The sequence below is a fragment of the Oculina patagonica genome, chromosome 1 (genome assembly GCF_052425735.1).
Source record: "Oculina patagonica isolate OP01 chromosome 1, crgOcupat, whole genome shotgun sequence".
Lineage (NCBI taxonomy): Eukaryota > Metazoa > Cnidaria > Anthozoa > Scleractinia > Oculinidae > Oculina > Oculina patagonica.
The window spans coordinates 45,977,755-45,999,591 of record NC_135758.1 but is presented as its reverse complement, the minus strand read 5'-3'; the positions used below and the strand labels follow the sequence as shown (position 1 = coordinate 45,999,591).

General features: G+C 38.8%; 1 protein-coding gene and 2 pseudogenes across 2 annotated transcripts; 1 reads left to right on the top strand and 2 right to left on the bottom strand.

The window, feature by feature from the left end:
• Nucleotides 1-1,367: 1,367 nt before the first annotated feature.
• Nucleotides 1,368-14,994, top strand: LOC144633820 (uncharacterized). Its single transcript, XM_078492706.1, has 4 exons — nucleotides 1,368-1,604; nucleotides 11,971-12,096; nucleotides 12,200-13,596; nucleotides 14,309-14,994. The coding sequence occupies exons 1-4, from the start codon at nucleotides 1,412-1,414 to the stop codon at nucleotides 14,561-14,563; spliced, it is 1,971 nt and encodes a 656-aa protein (XP_078348832.1). The 5' UTR covers nucleotides 1,368-1,411; the 3' UTR covers nucleotides 14,564-14,994.
• LOC144637160 (U1 spliceosomal RNA) lies at nucleotides 5,676-5,807 on the bottom strand (annotated as a pseudogene).
• A 2,716-nt stretch (nucleotides 14,995-17,710) lies between the features above and the next one.
• LOC144647384 (uncharacterized) lies at nucleotides 17,711-21,585 on the bottom strand (annotated as a pseudogene). Its single transcript, XR_013569581.1, has 3 exons — nucleotides 20,887-21,585; nucleotides 18,375-19,743; nucleotides 17,711-18,046 (listed from the first exon to the last, which is right to left on the bottom strand). The product of XR_013569581.1 is annotated as an uncharacterized LOC144647384 (transcript).
• Between the last annotated feature and the right edge of the window lie 252 nt (nucleotides 21,586-21,837).

The following is a 21,837-nucleotide window of genomic DNA, read 5'->3' as shown; positions in this document are numbered from 1 at the left end:
GACTCTTCATGTCAGGAAGTTCTGATCGTGGAAACTAAAACGATTTTTTCGATAGCTTTGGTCCATCCTCGTCGTTGTGTTGGTGAAATTGTCGCAGAAACAAGCAACAAAACTTCGTAAAAAATTGACATTAAAAACAACATCTACTGTCTGTTGCATTGAAACTATACAAAATTTTTCAAGTTATGTGGATTCGGATTCGTACGAAAATAGTGGTAGATTTACGGAATTAGCCCAAAAAATAGCACGGATCGGCGGATTAGCGTACCCCTATTGCCCCCCCCCCCCCCCCTTCTTTTTATTTGCCCTTGAGCTACAATTCCTCCGTGCGAGCAAACACGAGACAAAATTAAATTTGCAAAGACAACAAAAGGTAGAATAATTCTCAACCTGTTTTCGTCTTTCTGACGATTATGTTTTGACCAGATTCCAGTTCATTTAGACAAACTCCACTTATATTCAATAGCTCATGGTTCTGTTTTGTTTTATGCTTCGGCAGGTGTTTGCCCTTACTTGTGAAGCCATACAGGAATAATGGGTCGACAAGCGAAGCGAGTCCGGCGAAAAGTCGCTTAGGATGCAAAGAAGACGTGAACGGTCGTCCGTTTTATTTATAGTGCGCTCGTTCAAAATACCGTCCTGTACTGACATGGCTCCCTTCGCTAGTAAATAAGAATGTTTTTAATAGGATTGACTAAATATGCTTACACGAAACAGCATCTTTGACTTAGCGAAGTATGAAAAAAACTTTAATTATTATTAAAGATATCGATTGTACAACATTAATTTTCGTCAAATCCGACTGTACACACGCATTAAATAATTGGCAACCTTTTTTATTGTGCTCAATACAACTGTAATACAGCAGTTAATTTAAAATCGTTCAATCAATAAATACAACATAATGTAAAACAGAGGCCCATAAATGTAAAATATCGCACCATCGGACTGTAAACATATTACATGCCCGAGGCAGGGAAATAAAATCAGTCACACGCGACACGGAGAAAATGTTTTCTCAATCAAAGTTACAGTCCAGCCATTGCGAGGATCAGTTAAAGTGATGCAACAAATTGCTGCTTATATTTAATGCATAAAATGGTATTACTGTATAAAATAATCATTATTTATTTAGTTATTATCATTTCTTAACTTTTCTAACGGTAACTGAAGTGTGTCTAATATGAGACCTAAATTATAGATTCATATAACGTTTGCTTAAAGGCATCAAAGCATGAAATTGTTAAATAGTATACAAATTCGCTAATAGGTGTCATGTAAAATGGTTTATAAATAGAACGAGAGCACGAAAAATCTCGTTTGAATTTATGACGAGATAGTACATCCTTCGAGAGTCTAAGGAAGCGCTAGTTTGAACCATTCGCTGCAACAGTTTGTCGACAAAACTGCGATGAAATTCTCACTAAAACTTCTTGTGTTGAGCCATTTCTTAACAACACTTGTACACTCAAATCTGGCGGCAAAGCCCGCAGACGACAATAACACCAGTGAACCGAAATGCAAATCAATCGAAAACGCGATTTCTGAGGTCAAAGACGAGCTGGTTGAAATAAAGGAAGAAATCAGAGAAATGAAGGAAAAAGGTTTGTGAAACATTGCTATTCTCTGAAAGATCAGACAATTTGGTTAGTCAATAAATCCACTCTATTTAATTGAAAGATCGCTTTTAGAGAGCACATTAAGCGGAATTGAACTAACCGGTAACGAATTCATATTTCAAAAACGTAGTTTGGTGCAACAAAATCCCAATTGTATTTTAGGGAATTGGTTTAATTTCCGGCGCGCAAAATATCCACCATGAATTTGTATTATAGCGAGTGAGAGTAGCGTAACAAAGTCCCCTTTGAATTTGTATTTTAGAAAATGCGTTTCGCACAACAAATCGGTTATATAAAGTTGCATTTTTAGTGAATGAGTTTGGCGCAACAAATCCACTATGAATTTATATTTTAGAGAATGAGTTTGGCACAGCAAATCCACTATGAATTTGTATTTTAGAGAATGAGTTTGGTGCAGCAATTCCACTATGAATTTGTATTTTACAGAATGAGTGTGGCAAAGCAATTCCACTATGAATTTGTATTTTAGAGAATGTGTTTGGCGCAACAAATCCACTATGAATTTGTATTTTAGAGAATGTGTTTGGCACAGCAAATCCACCATGAATTTGTATTTTAGAGAATGTGTTTGGCACAGCAATTCCACTATGAATTTGTATTTTAGAGAATGTGTTTCAGGGCGCAACAAATCCACTATGAATTTGTATTTTAGATAATGAGTTTGGCACAGCAAATCCACTATGAATTTGTATTTTAGAGAATGAGTTTGGCAAAGAAAATCCACTATGAATTTGTATTTTAGAGAATGAGTTTGGTGCAGCAATTCCACTATGAATTTGTATTTTAGAGAATGTGTTTGGCGCAACAAATCCACTATGAATTTGTATTTTAGAGAATATGTTTGGCGCAGCAAATCCACTATGAATTTGTATTTTAGAGAATGTGTTTGGCGCAACAAATCCACTGTGAATTTGTATTTTAGAGATTGAGTTTGGTGCAGCAATTCCACTATGAATTTGTATTTTAGAGAATGTGTTTGGCGCAACAAATCCACTATGAATTTGTATTTTAGAGAATGAGTTTGGCAAAGCAATTCCACTATGAATTTGTATTTTAGAGAATGAGTTTGGTGCAGCAATTCCACTATGAATTTGTATTTTAGAGAATGTGTTTGGCGCAGCAATTCCACTATGAATTTGTATTTTAGAGAATGTGTTTGGCGCAACAAATCCACTATGAATTTGTATTTTAGAGAATATGTTTGGCGCAGCAAATCCACTATGAATTTGTATTTTAGAGAATGTGTTTGGCGCAACAAATCCACTATGAATTTGTATTTTAGAGAATGTGTTTGGCACAGCAAATCCACTATGAATTTGTATTTTAGAGAATGTGTTTGGCACAGCAATTCCACTATGAATTTGTATTTTAGAGAATGTGTTTCAGGGCGCAACAAATCCACTATGAATTTGTATTTTAGATAATGAGTTTGGCACAGCAAATCCACTATGAATTTGTATTTTAGAGAATGAGTTTGGCAAAGAAAATCCACTATGAATTTGTATTTTAGAGAATGAGTTTGGTGCAGCAATTCCACTATGAATTTGTATTTTAGAGAATGTGTTTGGCGCAACAAATCCACTATGAATTTGTATTTTAGAGAATATGTTTGGCGCAGCAAATCCACTATGAATTTGTATTTTAGAGAATGTGTTTGGCGCAACAAATCCACTGTGAATTTGTATTTTAGAGATTGAGTTTGGTGCAGCAATTCCACTATGAATTTGTATTTTAGAGAATGTGTTTGGCGCAACAAATCCACTATGAATTTGTATTTTAGAGAATGTGTTTGGCGCAACAAATACACTATGAATTTGTTTTTTAGAAAATGCATTTGGAGCATAACTTCAGAAAAGCGTTATATAAATTTTTATTTTAGAAAATGAGTCTCGCGCAACAAATCCGCTATGAATTCGTATTTTTAGAGACCGAGTTTGGCACGACAAATCCGTTATATAAATTTGCACTTTTAGAGTATTAGTTTGGCGCAACAAATCTACTAGGAATTTGTATTTGTAGAGAATGGTTTGACGCAACAAATCAACTATGGATTTTAATTTTAGAGAATACGTTTGGCACAACATGTATTTGTGAGAACGAGTTTGACGCACCAAATCCACTATAAATTTGTTTTATAGAGAATGCGACAAATCCACTATGAATTTTTATTTTAGAGAATGAGTTTGGCACAGCAAATCCGTTAAATTTGTATTTTTGAATTATATTTCTAGACAATGAGTAGCTCAACAAATCCTCTATAAAGTTGACGGAAGATAGAATGGTGTCATTTGCTTTTGTTAGAGCGTGATTTCAAGCCATTTAGAGCTATTTTACGTCTATTTACTCATTTTACTGTAACATGTTTATCGTCTATAATAATATGACAAGGTAGGAAACCTAAATTGGCTCGAGTTTCGCACACTAAAACAGCTTCCACTCATATTCTGACTTCAAATCTCAATGAAAGGATGATAAGCGAATGCTTTTCTAAAACTCGCTTGCTCATACCTCATCATCCTCAGCAACAAGCCGCTTTTAAAACTACAAAATCAGCTCAAAATAGCCGTCATATAATCCGTGACTCCCACGACAGTAACAAAATGACCCAAACTAGACTGGACTCCAGTCACATTGTTCCCCAACGGAGAGGGGCACGGTATTTTTGTTCGCGTTTCAAGTTGTTTTCACTGCCACACGGTGCGCACAACATTTGCGCCTCACGCATGACAACATGCCTTCAGAACTACAGTGGCCGAAATGCCACTTGAAATTCTTAATTGTCAGCGAATGCTTTTCTTTTCTTTTCTATTTGCAGTGCCTACAACCATGCACTTTTTTTGCTCGCCGACGATTATTTATTCGCAATTTTGCTTTCATTTACAGGCGAAACTTAATAAACACATACTGCAATCTTTAACGTTTTTTATACAGTAAAAAATGAATAAATACCGAAATATGATGAAAATAAAATATAAGTCGTTTACTTCAAGGGGTTTTTTCTTAAGCTTATTTTTCCTTTTATATACTTTGTCCACTAGCCCAAGAAAATAATGGAGTAAATGAAAAAAAGAAGAGTTACTGAAGCGCATCATAGCACAAGGGTGTTTTCTGTCGAGCGGGGTTAGTACTTGGATGGGTGACCGCCTGGGAATACCCCGTGTTGTAGGCTTCCTTTTTCCCTCTTCTAAAATTTTAAAAACGTGCAATTTGACTTCTTTCTTAGCAAATGTGAACAATTTAACGCCGTGGTAGGCACGGCAAACTTTTACAGAAAAAAGAAAACGACAAAAAGACAAGAAGCCGTAAAACTCTCGCAGGACAGAAAAGACCAGTCTCGCGCGCGCTTAACGTTGTCTCGCGCAATTGTTTATGACATTAAATTTACTTCTGTGACATCAAATTATTCGAAGCGGAAAACAGACAAGCGTTTAGAGCAGTTTTTAAGCAAGAAAAAGGCGCGAAAAGGACGCCAACACAGAGAAAAAAATATTATAACATCAAACAAAGCTCAACAAACTCGCACGTGAATAAGCTTATTATTACAACAGAATCGAATACATTAACGCGGCCGGCAAAACAAGGACTTTTAAATCAGAGATAAGACGGCTCAAACAAGGTAAATTTCGCCTTTTAACAAATAGAATAACATACAAATCAACTCACTTTTAGACAGACAATCCTCCTATTATTATTTTCCTTCCACTGCTTTCGCTGGTTAGCTGCAAAAATTCTCCTTTCGATAGTTCGATCGAGTCGAGTCGAGCAAACGGGAATACACGAACAGAAGCGAGCTGTTCAAGGCATAAAATTCGAAACAGAAACGTTACAGACGAGCAAGGACCAAAACGAAAGAAATAAACAGCTCGACAACGTACAAAATACTCACCTTGTCCAGCGCGAAAGCCGTTACTTCGTCCGTTCGCCCGCGATCGCCAAACACGTACCCAGTCGTCGCGCCCGGCCCGGACAACTGAAAGAACAAAAGCATGTCACGTAAGTCGATCGTTACTTTGAAACAACTCCATTACACTTTTTCGGGGGCGAGCGCGAACGCAGGCCCCCACTACCAGAAATTATACGCTCGAGTTACCCACATTTGGGGTAATCGCAAGGGTCAACCCAATCGAAGTGCCCTTGATCACAGTACCTCCCGCGTCAGGTAAGTATAAAAATTTTCAGAAACACAAACATCTTTCTTCGCTCTATTACGTATTTTCTGTTATTAGATTAAAATAAAAAAGAAATTATTTCAAGTACTGAAAGGCTGCAAAAAGATCACTTCGCAAATTTTTAAGTGGTGGACGGCAGGCATGATGTGTTTATTACCGGACAATTTCAAGTGGCATTTCGGGCACTGAAAAAGCAATTGGAAAACATTGTCTTCAAAATACGTGATTCCACGTTCCGAAGGCATGTTGTCACGCGTGAGGCGCAAATGTTGTCCGCACCGTGTGGCAGTGGAAACAACTTGAAACGCGAACAAAAATACCGTGCCCCTCTCCGTTGGGGAACAATGTGACTGGAGTCCAGTCTATTTTGGGTCATTTTGTTACTGTCGTGGGAGTCACGGATTATATGGCGGCTATTTTGAGCTGATTTTGTATCGGGGGTTGAAGCGGAATATTTTCACTTCAAATATTCATTATTCCCCGGCCATTTTTCACAAGTATTCATTATTCCTTGCCTATTTTAAGATCAATATTCATTATTCCTTTAAATAGGTTGATGTTCCCAGGTATACAATTTTCAGACCCACAAAACGAGAGCGGTCAAATATTCTATTCCAATTCACCAGTTGTGCACAGGACACTGGACACTGTTCTGCTGCTATCCTTCTGGAAGGTGTTAGTTCATCACTTATTACATGCTTTTTAATGGTGCCCTCTAGTTACACCTTCAATGGCCTTGATTAAAGTGTAAGACGCATGTGGCTTCTTTATTTGCTGACTAGCAAAATAGTACCCCACAAAAAATAAGCCAAGCAACATGTTTCAGTGAAAAGCTTTATTAAACAAACAATGACGACAATGCGGTCCAACCAATGAGTCTATATAATCTGGAAAACAATGAAGTGTTGCACGATGTTTATAACAAGTTCTTTTGTAGGCCATTGTACAAACTTGTTCGAAAACGCGTTTATCTCCTTAACATCATCACTCGTGCAATCAAGTCGAAACTAGTGCACCTAACAGAAATACATAATATCACACCCGCTTTAAGCGAAGCATAGACGTCTTTTGAAGCATGTACAAAGACAACAACTGTACGTAATCATAACGACTTATCTATCAAGAGTTACTTTTAAACCAATAAGTGAACAACGGATAAAAGATAAATGTAGTGTTTGCCTTCAGGAATAACAGGAACGGTACAAGTGCCCACAAGTACGTCAATGGTCCACATAATTTAAAAGTAGCATTCTGTTGCCAATCTGAGTATTATTCCTATATCATGACACATTTTACATTGAGCACCGCTTTATGCGTTATCTATTTTCAGCTGTAGCTGTTAGATCAGCTTTGTGATTTTTCAAAAAAGTTCGACATCACCGTATACGGGTTGCTGTTCTCCCAGTTCGTGTACGACAAGAAACCCTGGATGGTCCTCCCGGCTGTTCGTCGTCTGAGGCATCTGAAGCCTCATCCTCGGAGTCAATGTCACTGTCTACGCCTCCTTTGAGTATCCGCTCAATTCTTAAAACTTCCTGCTGCGAAATTGTGTAGAGTTTTTCATTTGGCAGACACTTATTGACTTCAACTTGACGCGGTTAATAACTGAATACGGCGAATTTCGACAATCTGAATATGACTCTTTAAAGGTATATTTGTCTCCCGTTTCACAGTTGTCGAGCCATGTTATGCTCATACAGTCGTCAACGAAATCTATCCCGTCATTGCTTCCTTTCTTGATCAGCAAATCTTTCATAAGAACGGCAAGGAAAAATCCCCATTCCTCTTTTTTTCTACCGTGTTTCACTGCAATGGTCTCATTTTGTTTGAACAAGATGTCGCACTGAATAACTCGATTATCCTGGGAATAGCTTGACGAATTAGCATGACCTGCGGCCAAGTCTTCTGTGAGGACATCACAACTCGAATCTTGGCGCTGCTGTAAAGAGAATGAAATAGAATAAGGTAGCTGGCCGGTTTCTTCTTTGCTCTGTTCTCTTACGGTATGCTGGCGAACGCTTCGTCCAAATGAAATGGGAAATTCACGTTCAAGAGATAAATTTTGCAGATCACTTTGTACTGCATCGACAATTGCCTGTGGAATGGGCGGAGGAGTGTTAAGCACTTTGTTAGGATAATAACTCTTGGGACCAGTGAAATATTAAAAATGACCACTGTGCATTCTCTTTTCCAGCTCTCTTATACAGGCGGCACGCCGGATTCCGTATTCGAGTTGCGTTGGCATCGAGTCCTGTTGCCGCATTAAGGAGAAAAAATTCTCAACGATTAAAGGCTACTTAATTTCACAAGGCTGCTATGAATCAGTTGAAATGACCTTGTTGTACAGTGAGGTATTATTTGGTCGGGACCTTGAGTAGCTGTACGGCCCGTTCGCTCACGTGTTTCCTCTCCCCAGCTCAAAAGAAAAGCAACAACATTGTCAATGATCGATATTCCTTGATCAAAGGAAAATCTTGGTGGGCCACGGTAGTGTTCAAGGTTAAATAGTTCAGCATACTTATAAAAGACATCTGATAGCTTCTTGAAAGGTTTCCCGTTCGTTATCATCCGAATGGCCTTATTTCCACTGTCGCAAACGAAAAGTGTCCTGCTAAAAGGCTAATTTTTTTCCGACCCCATCTTGACGGGTAGGCAACGCAGTTAGAAATTATAGTGTTTGTATGGGAATCCGATGGCAAATATTTTTTTAAAAAATTGAATTCTGGACAACTTATGAATCGTAAAGTAAACATACTAGGCAAAAGTTTTTATTGACCATGTTTGAAAGATGTAGCTGGTCTAGAAAGCCTTCAGTTACGTTTTTAATTTTCCATACATTTGCCCATAATTAAAAACGTAACTAAACGCTTTCTAGCCAAGCTACATCTTTCAAACATGATGAATAAAAACCTAGCATTTTAACTTTACAATTCATAAGTTGTCCAGAATTCAATTTTTGAAAAAAATATTGCCGCCGGATTTCCATACACACACTATAATTTCTAACTGCGTTGCCTACCTGTCAAGATTGCGTAGAAACTGACCGTGATAAGGCCAATTAAAACATTTTTTTCGTGGTGTTCTGTTTTCCAACGTGGAATCTATGAGCTTCAATGTGAGCTAACAAACGGATAAAAATGTTTAGATGCGTTAGTTGGCAGAGTTGAATGGCCAAAAGTTTTCAAGTTCGATTCAAATCTACTTTGAGATCGACTTTGAGGCTTATGAACTATCATTGTTTATTCAATTGCAGAAAAATAGTATGTTATCCTTTTCACCTTTCACTGTGACTTCTTGTCTGTAGCGTTATTTGGTTTCGCTGGCAGACTGAAGTCAACATGAGTTTCGGATGAGTTTATTAGCGGTCAAATGGCGAAGATGCATGGATCTACTTGGATTTCAAACACTACACCTAGAAATCGATTAGAAAAGAACTCTCGATTTTTATTGTTGTTGTCGTCGTTGTTGTAAGCTTATGGTTTGGAAATCTGTTCAAGTTAAAAATAGTTTAAAAGCTTTACTTACCTGTCTTTCCTGTGCTTTCCCATCTTTACAAATCCGAACAGTTCTTAGACCGTAGCCAAAGCGTCGAAATTTAAAGCGGTCAACTGAAGCATGTGCTTTGAAAGTGACGTCACAAGAAAATATCTCCCTTGGGGAGTAGTCCGCGTGGCAAATTTTGTAAGCTTAGCATGAGGCAGAGCGCCTGCCAAATACCTGCGATTTTCATTTGGAGACAGAGAGGGTGAGGAGAACTTATTTTCTCTTTGCAAGTATTCAATATTCTTGATTAAAAAACTGAATATTCAGTATTCCTTTCAATTTTGAGCCAATATTCAATATTCCTTTACAATTTTAAGCCAGTATTCAATATTCATTATTCCGCTTCAACCCCCGATTTTGTAGTTTTAAAAGCGGCTTGTTGCTGAGGATGATGAGGTATGAGCAAGCGAGTTTTAGAAAAGCATTCGCTTATCATCCTTTCATTGAGATTTGAAGTCAGAATATGAGTGAAAGCTGTTTTTTTGGGCGAAATTCGAGCCAAGTTCGACACATGTCGAACGCTAGAAGCGACCAAGGTTCCCTTACTTGTCATATTATTAGATAAGATAAACATGTTACAGTAAATAGACGTAAAATAGCTCTAAATTGCTGGAAATCACGCTGTAACAAAAGCAAATGACACAATTCCATGTTCGTTCCGTGTCGCTTGAGTTAGCCAAACTTCATATCTTTCTGTTCGAGTGCAAACAAAGGTATATTTTTCATCCAGAATACGCCAACAACTCCGATCGCTGCTTTGCGCTCTCATGTAGAAAATCTTTTTCCATGTATTTTTATTCGCATTCATTGGCTTTTTATAATGTACTTCTGTTGGTATCTGTGCAGTTCTGTTGTATTTTTTGGCTTTCCTTGCCACGTGTCCACTCTTGAATTCCATCGATTGCATACCTTCTGAAAAAAAGTAAATGAAAAGAAAAGCTTACAACACGGGGTAGTTCGAGTCGGGCACCCATCCAAGTGTTAACCCCGCCCGACAAGCCTTAACTTTGGCCAGCTTGAATTGAACAAGCGCTTTCATTGTGGTTTGAACGAGGAAAACTTGTTGTGCGAGATAGACATGAGTTCAAATTCGATGCCGCAAGACAAGTAATAAAAAATAACCGATTATAAAGACTAGAGTAAAGTTATTCTGTGTTGTTTTTCTATAATACCAAATAAAAGCGCAGGCTCCATCCGACCTGGCTGAAGTTACGTCCTGTCGGGCGGGGTTAATACATGGATGAGTGACCAAGTGGAAATTACCTGTGTAGCGCCTTTTTCCTCTCGATTGCTCCGATTTTGCACCTTTAAGGGGAAAGATATGAAGATCCACGAATGCTGAAAGTCTGATACTGCACGTACATCAAGAACCGTACATCCTGTGCCAAACCTCCTATTTCTGTTACAATAAAATTTAAATTCGCTGTGCAGCGACCCTCGAAAGCTCGACCTGTTTACAGATTTCATTGATCATTCTACCCTTTGCGAAGGTGTTTCAGTTGTTTTAAAAAAATGAATATAACGTCTGATCTACCAAAAAATACCAGAAGATTGATGGTTGCATTCGCTAACAACTCTGCATCATCGACTTGAGTAAATGAAGGAAGGTAACGGAGGAAAATGCCACATTCTTAACTCGTTTCTCGATTGACGTTTTGCCCGCCATCTTCAACGGCGAAGCGTGACGTCATACTGGTTGTGATGATTGAACCAACACTTTCCTTAGAGACACCTTCCCACCCTGATAAATTGACTTTAAATTTCGTATTTTAGACAATTAATTTTTATATTAGGAACGTGTTTGGCGCAACAAAATCCATTCGGTACAAATTATTCTTTTAGAGGATAGAGTTTCTCCCAACCAAACCGCCTTGAATTTATTTGTTGGAGAGGTTGGCACAACAAATCCACTTTGGATTTAAGTTGTAGGCAATGCGTGTGGCGTAACAAATCCGCAGTAAATTTGGTTTTTAAAGAATACGTTTAACGCAACAATTCAGTGGTTTTAGCGAATATGTTCACCGCAGAAAATTTGCGAGAGACAAACCTGTTAGAAATATATTTGAATCGATTGTACATTCAAAGCAGAAAACATTAAAGGGACTATGTCATGGGGATTTCGCAGATGTTTGGTCTAAACTGTTCTGAAATAAGTGGTAGGCAACTTTACCCATAAAAAAGCATTATCTTTGAACATTTAACTGAAGATATAACCTTTATTTGGGGATAGAAATCAAACTTCGGCTCTAAAAATAATTTTTTTAAGGCCCGCAGAAACAACTTCAAAACGTTGGCTAACGTTTTCAAATTGCAATCCATTTCCATCCGAGCCATCCGCAACCAAACGCGCTTTGAAACTGTTTAAGTACTCATAAATAGCAATTTTTAATAATAATGGACCATTATCTGATTATTTTTAAGTTTCCTACGACACAAATATAAATTTTGGCTGTTCAAAAATCTGTTAAAAATCCGTGATATAGTCCCTTTAATATCGAGTCTTATATCTGTCTAATATTTATTTATCTTGACAGTGAAATTTTAAAGTAAATTTTACAATTTAAGTCCCTAATATAAAAAGGCAACATTTAACGTCTTTTAAACCATTTTGCTGTCAGGTTTTCAGCCCTTTTCTCAGGAAGTGTGTGAGAGCCGATTCTTTGCTCCAGATTTCCACTACAGAAGGAATATACGGATTGAGACCCAATCAGCGCTGCCATCTCATTACACAATCAACGTCAAAGGTAACTGACGTCTTTTGCATAATGTGCGTACATATAAAAATGTTATTTGTTGCATACATGTATATTCTCTAACATTTGATCGATGTGAATTTCTTTCGTGTAGTCGATCACAAAGCTCTGGTTGACGAAAATAAAGCTTCCTCAGATGGCAAAGATCTTCGAGTGTTTTACCTTCCTGACAAGAAAGGCTTGCCGTACGAGATTGATCGAGTGGTCTCGGGCTTGTACACAACTAAAGCTCATGTGCAATTCAGGATCCAGAAAATGATTCCGAGCAATACAGTGGACGGCAGTTCCTATGCTCTTGTATTTGGAGGAAGAAACGTTGGTAAGGCGAAGTCTGACCCAAAGAAAGTGTTCGCTTTCTTCGAAGATTTCTCCGACTCGACGCTGAACCGGTGGACGCGGGTGTGGGGTGAGTGGACTGTCAAGAACGGTGCAGTTTTTGGCAAAACTGGAAAGTCGACTTTCGGACACGCTGAAGTAGGCTTGTACTTGGATGAAGGAAAAGATTGGGGCGACATAGAGGTAGAACTTGATCTAATGGAGACAGGCTCAGCCACTGTCTACCCTGGTCCGTTCCTACGAGTTCTGGAGTCTAATTTGCAATATACAACGGCGTGGTGGTTTGAATATTACACAGATCGCAAAGACTGTACCATGAGGCCTTTCATGCTCAACAGAGATGGATCCTGGAAGTACAAATGCCAACTTCCTAACCCCCTTGTCAAAAACAAATGGTTTCATTTTAGGTATCGTGTAACAGGAAACAGAATATCTCAGTGGGCCAATGAGGTGCTTATCCAAACTGCTACAGTGGACAGTGAGTGGATGATCCCTAGGGGCACCATAGCTTTGGGCTGCCATGGCGTTTACAGTGGAAGCCCCCATGGATGCAGATCCTTTTATGACAATATTAAAGTGCAATTACTGGTGGACCCTAAACCCACAGTGTCTGTTGAAGACAGATGCCAAGTCAACTGCCAAAGAGGTCTACCCTTTGGTACAAAAGAGCACCCAGCCGACTCCTGTAAGCAGATTCACGACTCCAACCTCAGCAACCAAAAGACATCATCTGCAAAGAATGGCGTGTACTGGATCAAGTCATCGCTGAAATGCAGCGATGGTATTCAAACGTTCTGTGACATGAAAAATGGTGGATGGACTTTGGTTGGAAAGATCAATGGCCATGTGGGAAATATCTATAGCAAGTGGCTCGTCAAAAATGTCAACACAGGAGATTTGAAGACACCCAAGATTGACTCGGGAAAGACTGGGTATTCCTCTTTAGACGCTCGCCTTCTGGCTGTAAAGCACGCCTCTGAAGTGATGCTGTCTAGTGGAGACAATGCTGGAGGGATTGGAAGCAAATGGGTTCAGTGGCAATTGCCATCCGGTAGAGAATACAACACCTGGTGGAACCATGGCGTTGGTCAGTCTACAGTACAAGCAGCGGGCACGAGCCAAGTGACTGTTAAAGCATGGAATGGAAACACCAAGGTAAGAGGGAAAGGAAGAGGCTATTCAGCATTCTGTGTGCTCATTCGCATTAAAGTTAAACAACATAGTTTTGCAAAAAATAAATTCGCCATCCATGTCGAGTGCAGTAATTTCAAAGTAGTACATCGTATTATTCGCTATCACTAAGTTAAATTTCTTCCGAAGCATCGTCATTTTAAATTTCTTTATCGGCATTCAAATCATTTTGGTACGTCATCCGTACAGACCGTAAAGTGTAACGTGGCGTACTAAAAAGTCACTACAGAGCAATATTGAGGCTATTTGCTCGAAAAGAAACTGCAAAAACTGTCAGTTACTGATATTTCAAATTTAATGTTCCATCTGAATGACTTGTTCCGTATCATTAATCGCGAACAAGGTAACTTGGTTTCTCAAAATCTTGTCTACCAGATCCTGCTTAATGCGGAAAATTAAAATGTGTCGTGAAATATGCCCCTTTCAAATTGAAGAAATTTAATTCTTTCGATAGTTTGATGTAATAAGATATATCCTTTTGCCTTAGCGAGCCTACATGCTCGATAAAGCAAAAGGGTTATAATCATCTTTCCCAGCAGTGGTTACTACGCAACACGACGTTTCTATGTGGTGCCTCCCTGATTTGTTCATTGTGTAAAGTTGGACATGCGTCCAGAAAGAGAATTGTTTTGTACTTAGAGTGTTAATTTAATCGCGTTGTGTTTCTTTTCCACAGGACTGCTTCCAGAACAGGTACGGGATAATGCCTTTTGGGCAGCACGGTGGGTCATATCCTTATGCCTCGTTTAACAGCCGAGGAAACACAAAGGTCACTGACTATTGCATGGCAATTGGAGTGATGCTTCAGGGCTCAAGAGCAGATGGATGGAGCCAAAATGCTAATGGCTTTGATAGCCCCAACAGCGATTCTGATTGGCCTAACGGGCAGTACAACCACCAGTCCCCTTGCGTTCTCGTGTGGCTTAAGTGACGAGAAAGACTGTCATAAACCCAACCAGGTTCATGACGATTTTGCTGTGTTTTTAAATTCTTTTTTAAAAAGGAGTCGCTTTAGTTGACTAGCTTCATGTTTAAGTCAAGTCAAGGCAGTTTTTGAGTCATGCTTCAATACTTTGCATGTTAAGTTTGGGTAAATTCGGATCAGTAAGGTTTCCTATATACGTTCGCGTGAACCGCAGCAACTGGTGCGTAATCTAATAGTTGGGTACAGTTCAAATAAGCTTAGAACAAGGAGAAAATTTTCATTAAATATCTATCCGAGCCAAATATAACATTCTGATTAGCTCTATTCTAGTATTTCGACAGCGGTTTTAAACGGAGTTGTGGAAGTTTTTGGTCGAAAAAACATATCAATACACGTTTATCTTTTGTTGACTAGTTTATATCATCACAATAAAGTGGGTTTAAATAATTACAGTGTTAAATTCCTTTCTGAATGCTCTTCTTCGTCACCAGTCTTATTGAGCAGTGAAAGGCACCCACCCTGGTTCGTCCACCTTTTTAATCTGGCGCTCAAACTGTTAGCACCCCGCCCGCTCTCTGCAAATGATACACATCCCCAACAAAAAACCTGGCTTTAGCGGCGTTTAAGACATTTATTTTGATGCCTTTTCATTTTTTATAATAATTTTGGTGCTGTGTTGCCGTTTTCTGGTGAGCAATGTGAAGATAACTTCTACGAGTCAACGTGTCCATCATGCATCTTGACAGAGCAAAGCAATTTAAAAATGTCTAGGTCTACTCTGAGACCTAAAATTGCAGTAATGTGGACGATTTTAAGGCCTTTGGGCAATTTAAGGCGATTTAAGCGAAAGCTGTTATAAAACCATTGCGATTTTGTGCGATTTACGGTGATTTGGGGCGATTGAAGGTGATTTAAGTCCAAGAGTAGGTCTCATATACTTGGGGATTACGATAAATTACACCCCCATACACAGGTGAGCTTATTGTCACAATGATAGGAACGAATTCAGCTTATCACTGTGATCAGCCTACAGTACAAACTATACATGCCATACCGACAGGCTAAATATTAAAACCCGACCATGTCAAGTGGCCCTAATAAAATTCCTATCAGTAATTTTTATCAGAGTTTGGGTGGGTAATATTTATAATACAGGCTGACGTGAAGTTAAGGAAATATAGTGCTATTAACAAAAAGAAAACTTTTAAGCTTTTAAGTTTTGGCTTTTTATTATTAGCTAAGCATGCATATTTTTCCAAAAGCAAAGCGGACAGATTGACATAATTTATTTGTTTCTTGAGTGAGGGTTTTCCCACCCTATATGCATTTTTTCTCCTCTACCAAATATGATGCAGTAAAACGTCATGAACTAGGAATGAAGAAGGGTTCTCCAATTGGCACGATTTTAGTCAGGTCGTTCAGCGTCCAAGACGACCCATCGAACTAGAAATCAGATCGTGAGATACTTTTAAAAAACGCAACATAAAGAGGGGGATAAAAAATGTGCCTCAACGTGATAGGCGTGTATTTCGTATTATAGCAGAGACTGAACCGACCTTGTGAGCCTGGTTTACACTAGCGACGCAAGCACATGTACAAGTGCAAGCATAAGTAGTTTGTGCCAAGTGAAAACGGACGTCTACCTAAGCTTAAGCAAAAGCGTAAGAAAACGATGTTTAATAGATACAGGGCTCAATTGCTCAGACGCAGGGAAATCTGGGTCGAGTGCTTTAATTGGTCAGACACGGCCAGACGACGTAAATTTTTTTGTGCTTATGCGGTGCTTCGTTTTCACACGGCATAACGTGAACGCAAGAACAAGAATATTAAAAACTTGATCGTTGTGCTTGTGCTTATATCCTTGCATCGTGGCCGTTTTCACGGTGAGATGAGCTGTTATGCTTGCGCTTGTGCTCGCGTCGCTAATGAACACCAGGCTTTAGTGGCCAGAGGGTGAGAGACAGAAAGGCTGAGGAAGGAGAGATCTTTCATATTTAATTTATCGCGAGATTTTTACTGTTAATTTTCGTAAATAATCGGACACGCTGTCGTGAAGAAGTCCATCTCACCAAACCCACTGTTTATTTAATTGTGCGGTAAAACGTAAAACAAGTATTACACACTAAGAAATGGAATAAACGCAAATAAACAAACAAAGCAATGAGCCGATCAAAATTAATCAAAATCTAAAGACAAGAGAGGAAACCGTTTTCCGTCATGGACTCGGTTAATAATTGGAAAATTGAAATAGATTTTGATGAAATTCTAAGCAAGGGGAGATATGCTTCAGCATGATATTTCCATCCTTAGGGAACACCTTCGGCTTCTCATAGTAGCAGAACTATTGTCATCTAAAGGTAAAGAAATATGTTTAACGGCGCTGAAAGGATCTTCCGTACACTTGTAGCATTCAATTCAGAAATATCTTATGACATTATTCCAGGTTTAAACACTTCAAATAATCGGCCAATAATCATTGCCTTCTCTTACACACTTTTTTAACCGGCGGATCCTCGCCGTGGCTTTATAATATTCATCCCGCAAGCATTGGCTGATTTCGATATTCCGTAGAAGCTGTTCCACTATACAGTTGAACACACGATTGCACTATACGCAACTAAAAAACACTTTATTTAAAAGCACTCTGGTTATAAAAAACACTCTGATTATGTAAAAACGCTCTGATTATAAAAAACGCTCTGATTATGTAAAGACACTCTGATTATAAAACAAAAGTTAGAAAAACAACCATTCACGCCTATCCAACTTACAACCTGTTCGCACCAAAGTTTTAAAGACAAAATAAATTTCTCTGTTCTATTTAGTGAAAACTTAATTTTAAAACTAATAAGTCCAAAGTTCCAGAGATATTCATAATAAAAAGTGATATTTTGCTATTTTGGCAGTTCAAAAAAATGTCGAAAACAAACGAAACAATTGTAATGTGCACATGCTTAACTTACTTGCACTGTTCTAACCAAAACTTAGTATCTGTAAACGAGTTATAAGCCTTTCCTAAAAACACCATAATACTCTTCAATGTGCAGGTTTAGCCTCTGTACGTGATTCTTAAATACTTCTTTTTGCTCCAGTACAAAAGGAAATTTAGAATACACATAGCCACCTTGCACTTTAGTGTACTATCTTCTGGAATTAAGAAACCGTAAAGCTTACTTCTGAAATTTGACGCCAATGAACACTATATGCCCTAACAGTTGTGCAGATTTTCGTTTTGTGAAAATTTCGCGGCAAGCAGAAAGGGAATTGGTGATTGTACTGTCGGTTTGGCCAATCAGAGTCGCTGCTGGGACTATCATATCCATTATTATTTTGGCTCCATCCATCTGCTGATGAGCCGCCGGACTGTACACCTACTGCCATACAGTAGTCGTTAACCTCGGTATTTCCTTGCTGGTTAAACGATGCATAAGGGTATGACCCGCCGTGCTGCTGTAAGGGCATTATTCCGTATTTGTTTTGGTAGCAGACCTGAAAGAATATAGCGGGTAGTTTATATGCTGGTATGGTTAAAGGTGGGACTTTTACGCTATAGCTTAAGGAGACAATGGAAAGTGGGTACCATGCAACGAGTTTTATTTATGAATCACGACTGCCGGTGTAACTAAATAGAAAGGGGAGGGATGGGATGAGTAAATTTTAAAAAAGAAAAAATCACATAACCAGTTATCTTAGACCATTCAATGGAATGCACTAAGGTGCATGTATAGGTACAGACATGTCTAAAAGCTAACAAAGTCTTATTGCGTTGCTGAGAAAGGCTGTCTGGACTCTCAGTACATTACATTTTCTCTCTTACCTTGGTGTTTCCATTCCATGCTTTCACAGTCACCTGGCTTGTGCTAGCTGCTTGTACTGTAGACTGACCAATGCCATGGTTCCACCAGGTGTTGTAGTTTCTGCCGGATGGCAATTCCCATTGGACCCATTTTCTTCCAATCCCTCCGGCATTGTCTCCACTAGACAGCATCACTTCAGAGGCGTGCTGGACAGCCAGCAGGCGAGCGTCTAAACAGGAATATCCAGTCTTTCCCGGGGCCATTTCAGGTACCTTCAGTTGATCTGTGTTGACGTCTTCCACGAGCCATTTGTCATAGATATTCCCAACCCGACCACTGACCTTTCCAACCAGGGTCCATCACAGAACGTTTGAACACCATCGTTGCTTCCATGTGAAGTTTTAATCCAGTACACGCCACTACTAGCTGAGGATTTGGAGTCGAGAATCTGCTTACAGGAGTCGGCTGGGTGGTCCTTTTCCCCAAAAGGCAGCTGTATGTTGATCTCATGTGCAAGTTGGCATATGTCTCCAATGAACACTGTGGGCCTGGACTCCACCAAAAATCGTACCTTAATGTTATCGTAGAATGTTCTACATCCGGTTCGGCTACCGCTGTAGATGCTGTGACAGCCTAATCCAATGCTGCCTCTAGGGATCATCCACTCGCTCTCCACTGTAGCATTCTGGATTGGCTTTTCATTGGCCCACTGCATTATTCGGTTTCCCAGCACACGGTATCGGAAATGGAACCACTTGTTGGTGACTAACTTTTCCGGAAGTTCACACTTATATATCGGACCGCCATCTTTGTTGTTGACGAAAGGCCTCATTGCGCACTGTTTGTGATCTGTGTAATATTGAAACCACCAGCCAGTTGTTTGCTGTGGATTTGGTGCTTGGACTCGTAAGAATGGACCAGGGTAGACAACGTCTAAATCTGTTTCCATCAAATCTAGCTCAACTTCAATGTCGCCCCAGTCTTTCCCTTTATCCAGGTACAAGCCTACTTCAGCGTGTCCGAAAAGCGACTTTCCAGTTTTGCCAAAGACAGTTCCATTCCTGACAGTCCACTCGCCCCACACGCGTTTCCACTGGGACAGGGTCGAGTTGGAAAAATCTTCATAAAAAGCGAAAACCTTCTTCGGGTCAGACTTGGCCTTTCCAACATCTTTTCCACCGAAGACGAGAGCATAGGAACTACCTTCTACTGTATCGCCTGGAATCATCTTCTGGATACAGAACTGCACAGTAGCTTCAGTAGTGTATAAACCCGCGACCACTCGATCAATCTCGTACGGCAAGCTTTTCTTGTCAGGAAGGTAAAACACTCGGAGATCTTCGCCATCCATGGAAGCTTTCTTGTCATCAACTAATGCCTTGTGATTCACTGGATAAGGAAGAAATTTAATCAATAAAACACTGAATAGCCGGTTCAAGTGTTAACTTATTATAGTTAGGATAAAACATCTGTTCCAACTGTTGGAAAACGTTGTGTCATTGATGGAAGCAAAAGTCATGTAGATTTGCAAAGAGCATTTTAAACTTTCATTCCCGAGAAAAATTAGCATCACCACAAAATTTTAAGGGATGTGCACTGAAAATATGTCTCAAATATTTCAGTATAATGAAGTTTTTAACTATTTCCTAAATCATCTGAAGTTCTTAGAATCCCAAATAATCAATTAGCGCTTGCGAGATGTTAAAGAACGCCTTTTTTACCAAAGTCGTTTATCATAGTAAACGACGAAGTTTTTCTATATGTTCCAAAGGTCATACGAACTATTATTTTAACAATACTAGTTATCTCAGCTGATCAACATTTTTTATTCCAGTCCAATATCTTCAAAGTATTGCATCAAATAAAAAATGTTAGAAAATCCTGACTGACGAATTTGTTTTTCATGCGCAGCGAGTGAGATGGATTTTGTTTGTAAAGAAAATTTGGTTTTCAAAATATTACCATTATTTTTGTTCAGTACTTGCCGGGAGTATTATAGTAGCAAAGATTGTAAAGCAGCTACAACCGGAAAACACTTATCATTCTGATTTATGAGCTTTCATGGGATGTTCTTTAGCAGTTTAAACAGGATTTAAAAGAACAGCAGTTTTTAAATCATTTTATTCTGTAATTTAGTTACACTTTTACTCTTTTTACCTTTTTAATATTTTATCTCGTATTTCTTGTATTTTTATTCGTAATATTTCATAGTTTTTCCATAGTTTTAATATTCGTATTGTTCTGAGTATTTTTATATTTTATTGTAAATAATTATTGAGGGCCACTGGTTTGTTAGTGTTTTTATGCTATTTTAGTGCTACCCTCGTTAAAAAAAGACTTTACCTTACCTTACCTTATAGAAAGCACGGATAAGAGAGAAACTTTAATGACAATTCATAAAGGCGGATAATTTCGCTGGCATTTTTAATTTCATAAAATTGAATGGGTCAAAACTGCGTTCCAAGACTTTCTCAAAGCGTTCAATGAGGGAACGTTAATAATAAGACAGAAAATATCAAAAACAACGTTTACCTTGTACAGTGATGGTGTAGTGAGGTGGCAGGGCTGATTGAGTTTCTATCAATATATTCCTTTTGTAGTGGAAATCTGGAACAATGTATCGGTGCTCACACATTTCGCCAGAAATCTGCTGATTGTTGAGCTGTCCCAGAAGAACTTGTACCTTTTTTACTATTAACAGCTCCTTCACGGTCTCATGAATTTTCTCTTCGGTCTTCTCGATGGTCTCCTTGTACTCTTTTAGATTGTTGTGTAGGTTTTCGGACAGAGAGTCCACCAGACCTTTCGCTTGTTGTGCTTCGCTGGAATTAAAAGCACTCGTGGGATGAAAAACTAAAAACAGAACTGCTAAGCCGAAGTAGGCTTCTTTTCCCATCGTGCTGAAAACGTCGGTGCAGCCTCGTCAACGTAGAAAGGCGAACTGGCTGTGCACGCAGCTGGCGCGATTTAAATGCAATAAGTGGACAGGAACTCGTATCTTTGCGGAACTTTTTAAGGTCCGCATTCACTCAAGGTGTGGCTTCACAGTACATATACGTTGAACAAAAGCACATATTTATGTTTTGTTGTTGAAACAAACAAATACTAAGTGGCGTGATCGAATAATGTTTGACGCTTTTTCCTGTTTGCTAGCTTACAACACGAATATGACACGAAAGTCAAACTGACTAAATGTGACAAATAAAAGATTCTGAATTGTATTGATTTGACTTTATTCTTCATATAATTTACAACGAAAAGGAATTTTCAAAGAATTTGCTTTTATTTACCGTACTAGTCTAATATTCGTCAATTGTGCCATCAGGTTAACATCCAATATCACCCAAAACTGTGGTGGTCGTATACGGAGTTCGTCAGTAATATACTAATATTGTTATGTTTCTAGACGAGATCAGTAGAGCAAACTAGTTCAATTGTGCACAAAGAAGACACTCGATGCACTTCTCATGTTATCCAGTTTAG

Excerpts from the sequence above, each read along its gene's own strand:
- LOC144633820 (XM_078492706.1), top strand. The coding sequence starts at position 1,412 with ATGAAATTCTCACTAAAACTTCTTGTGTTGAGCCATTTCTTAACAACA. Across the intron at positions 1,605-11,970 it reads CAGAGAAATGAAGGAAAAAG|GTTTTCAGCCCTTTTCTCAG; the intron begins GTTTGTGAAACA and ends TTTTGCTGTCAG. Across the intron at positions 13,597-14,308 it reads CATGGAATGGAAACACCAAG|GACTGCTTCCAGAACAGGTA; the intron begins GTAAGAGGGAAA and ends TCTTTTCCACAG.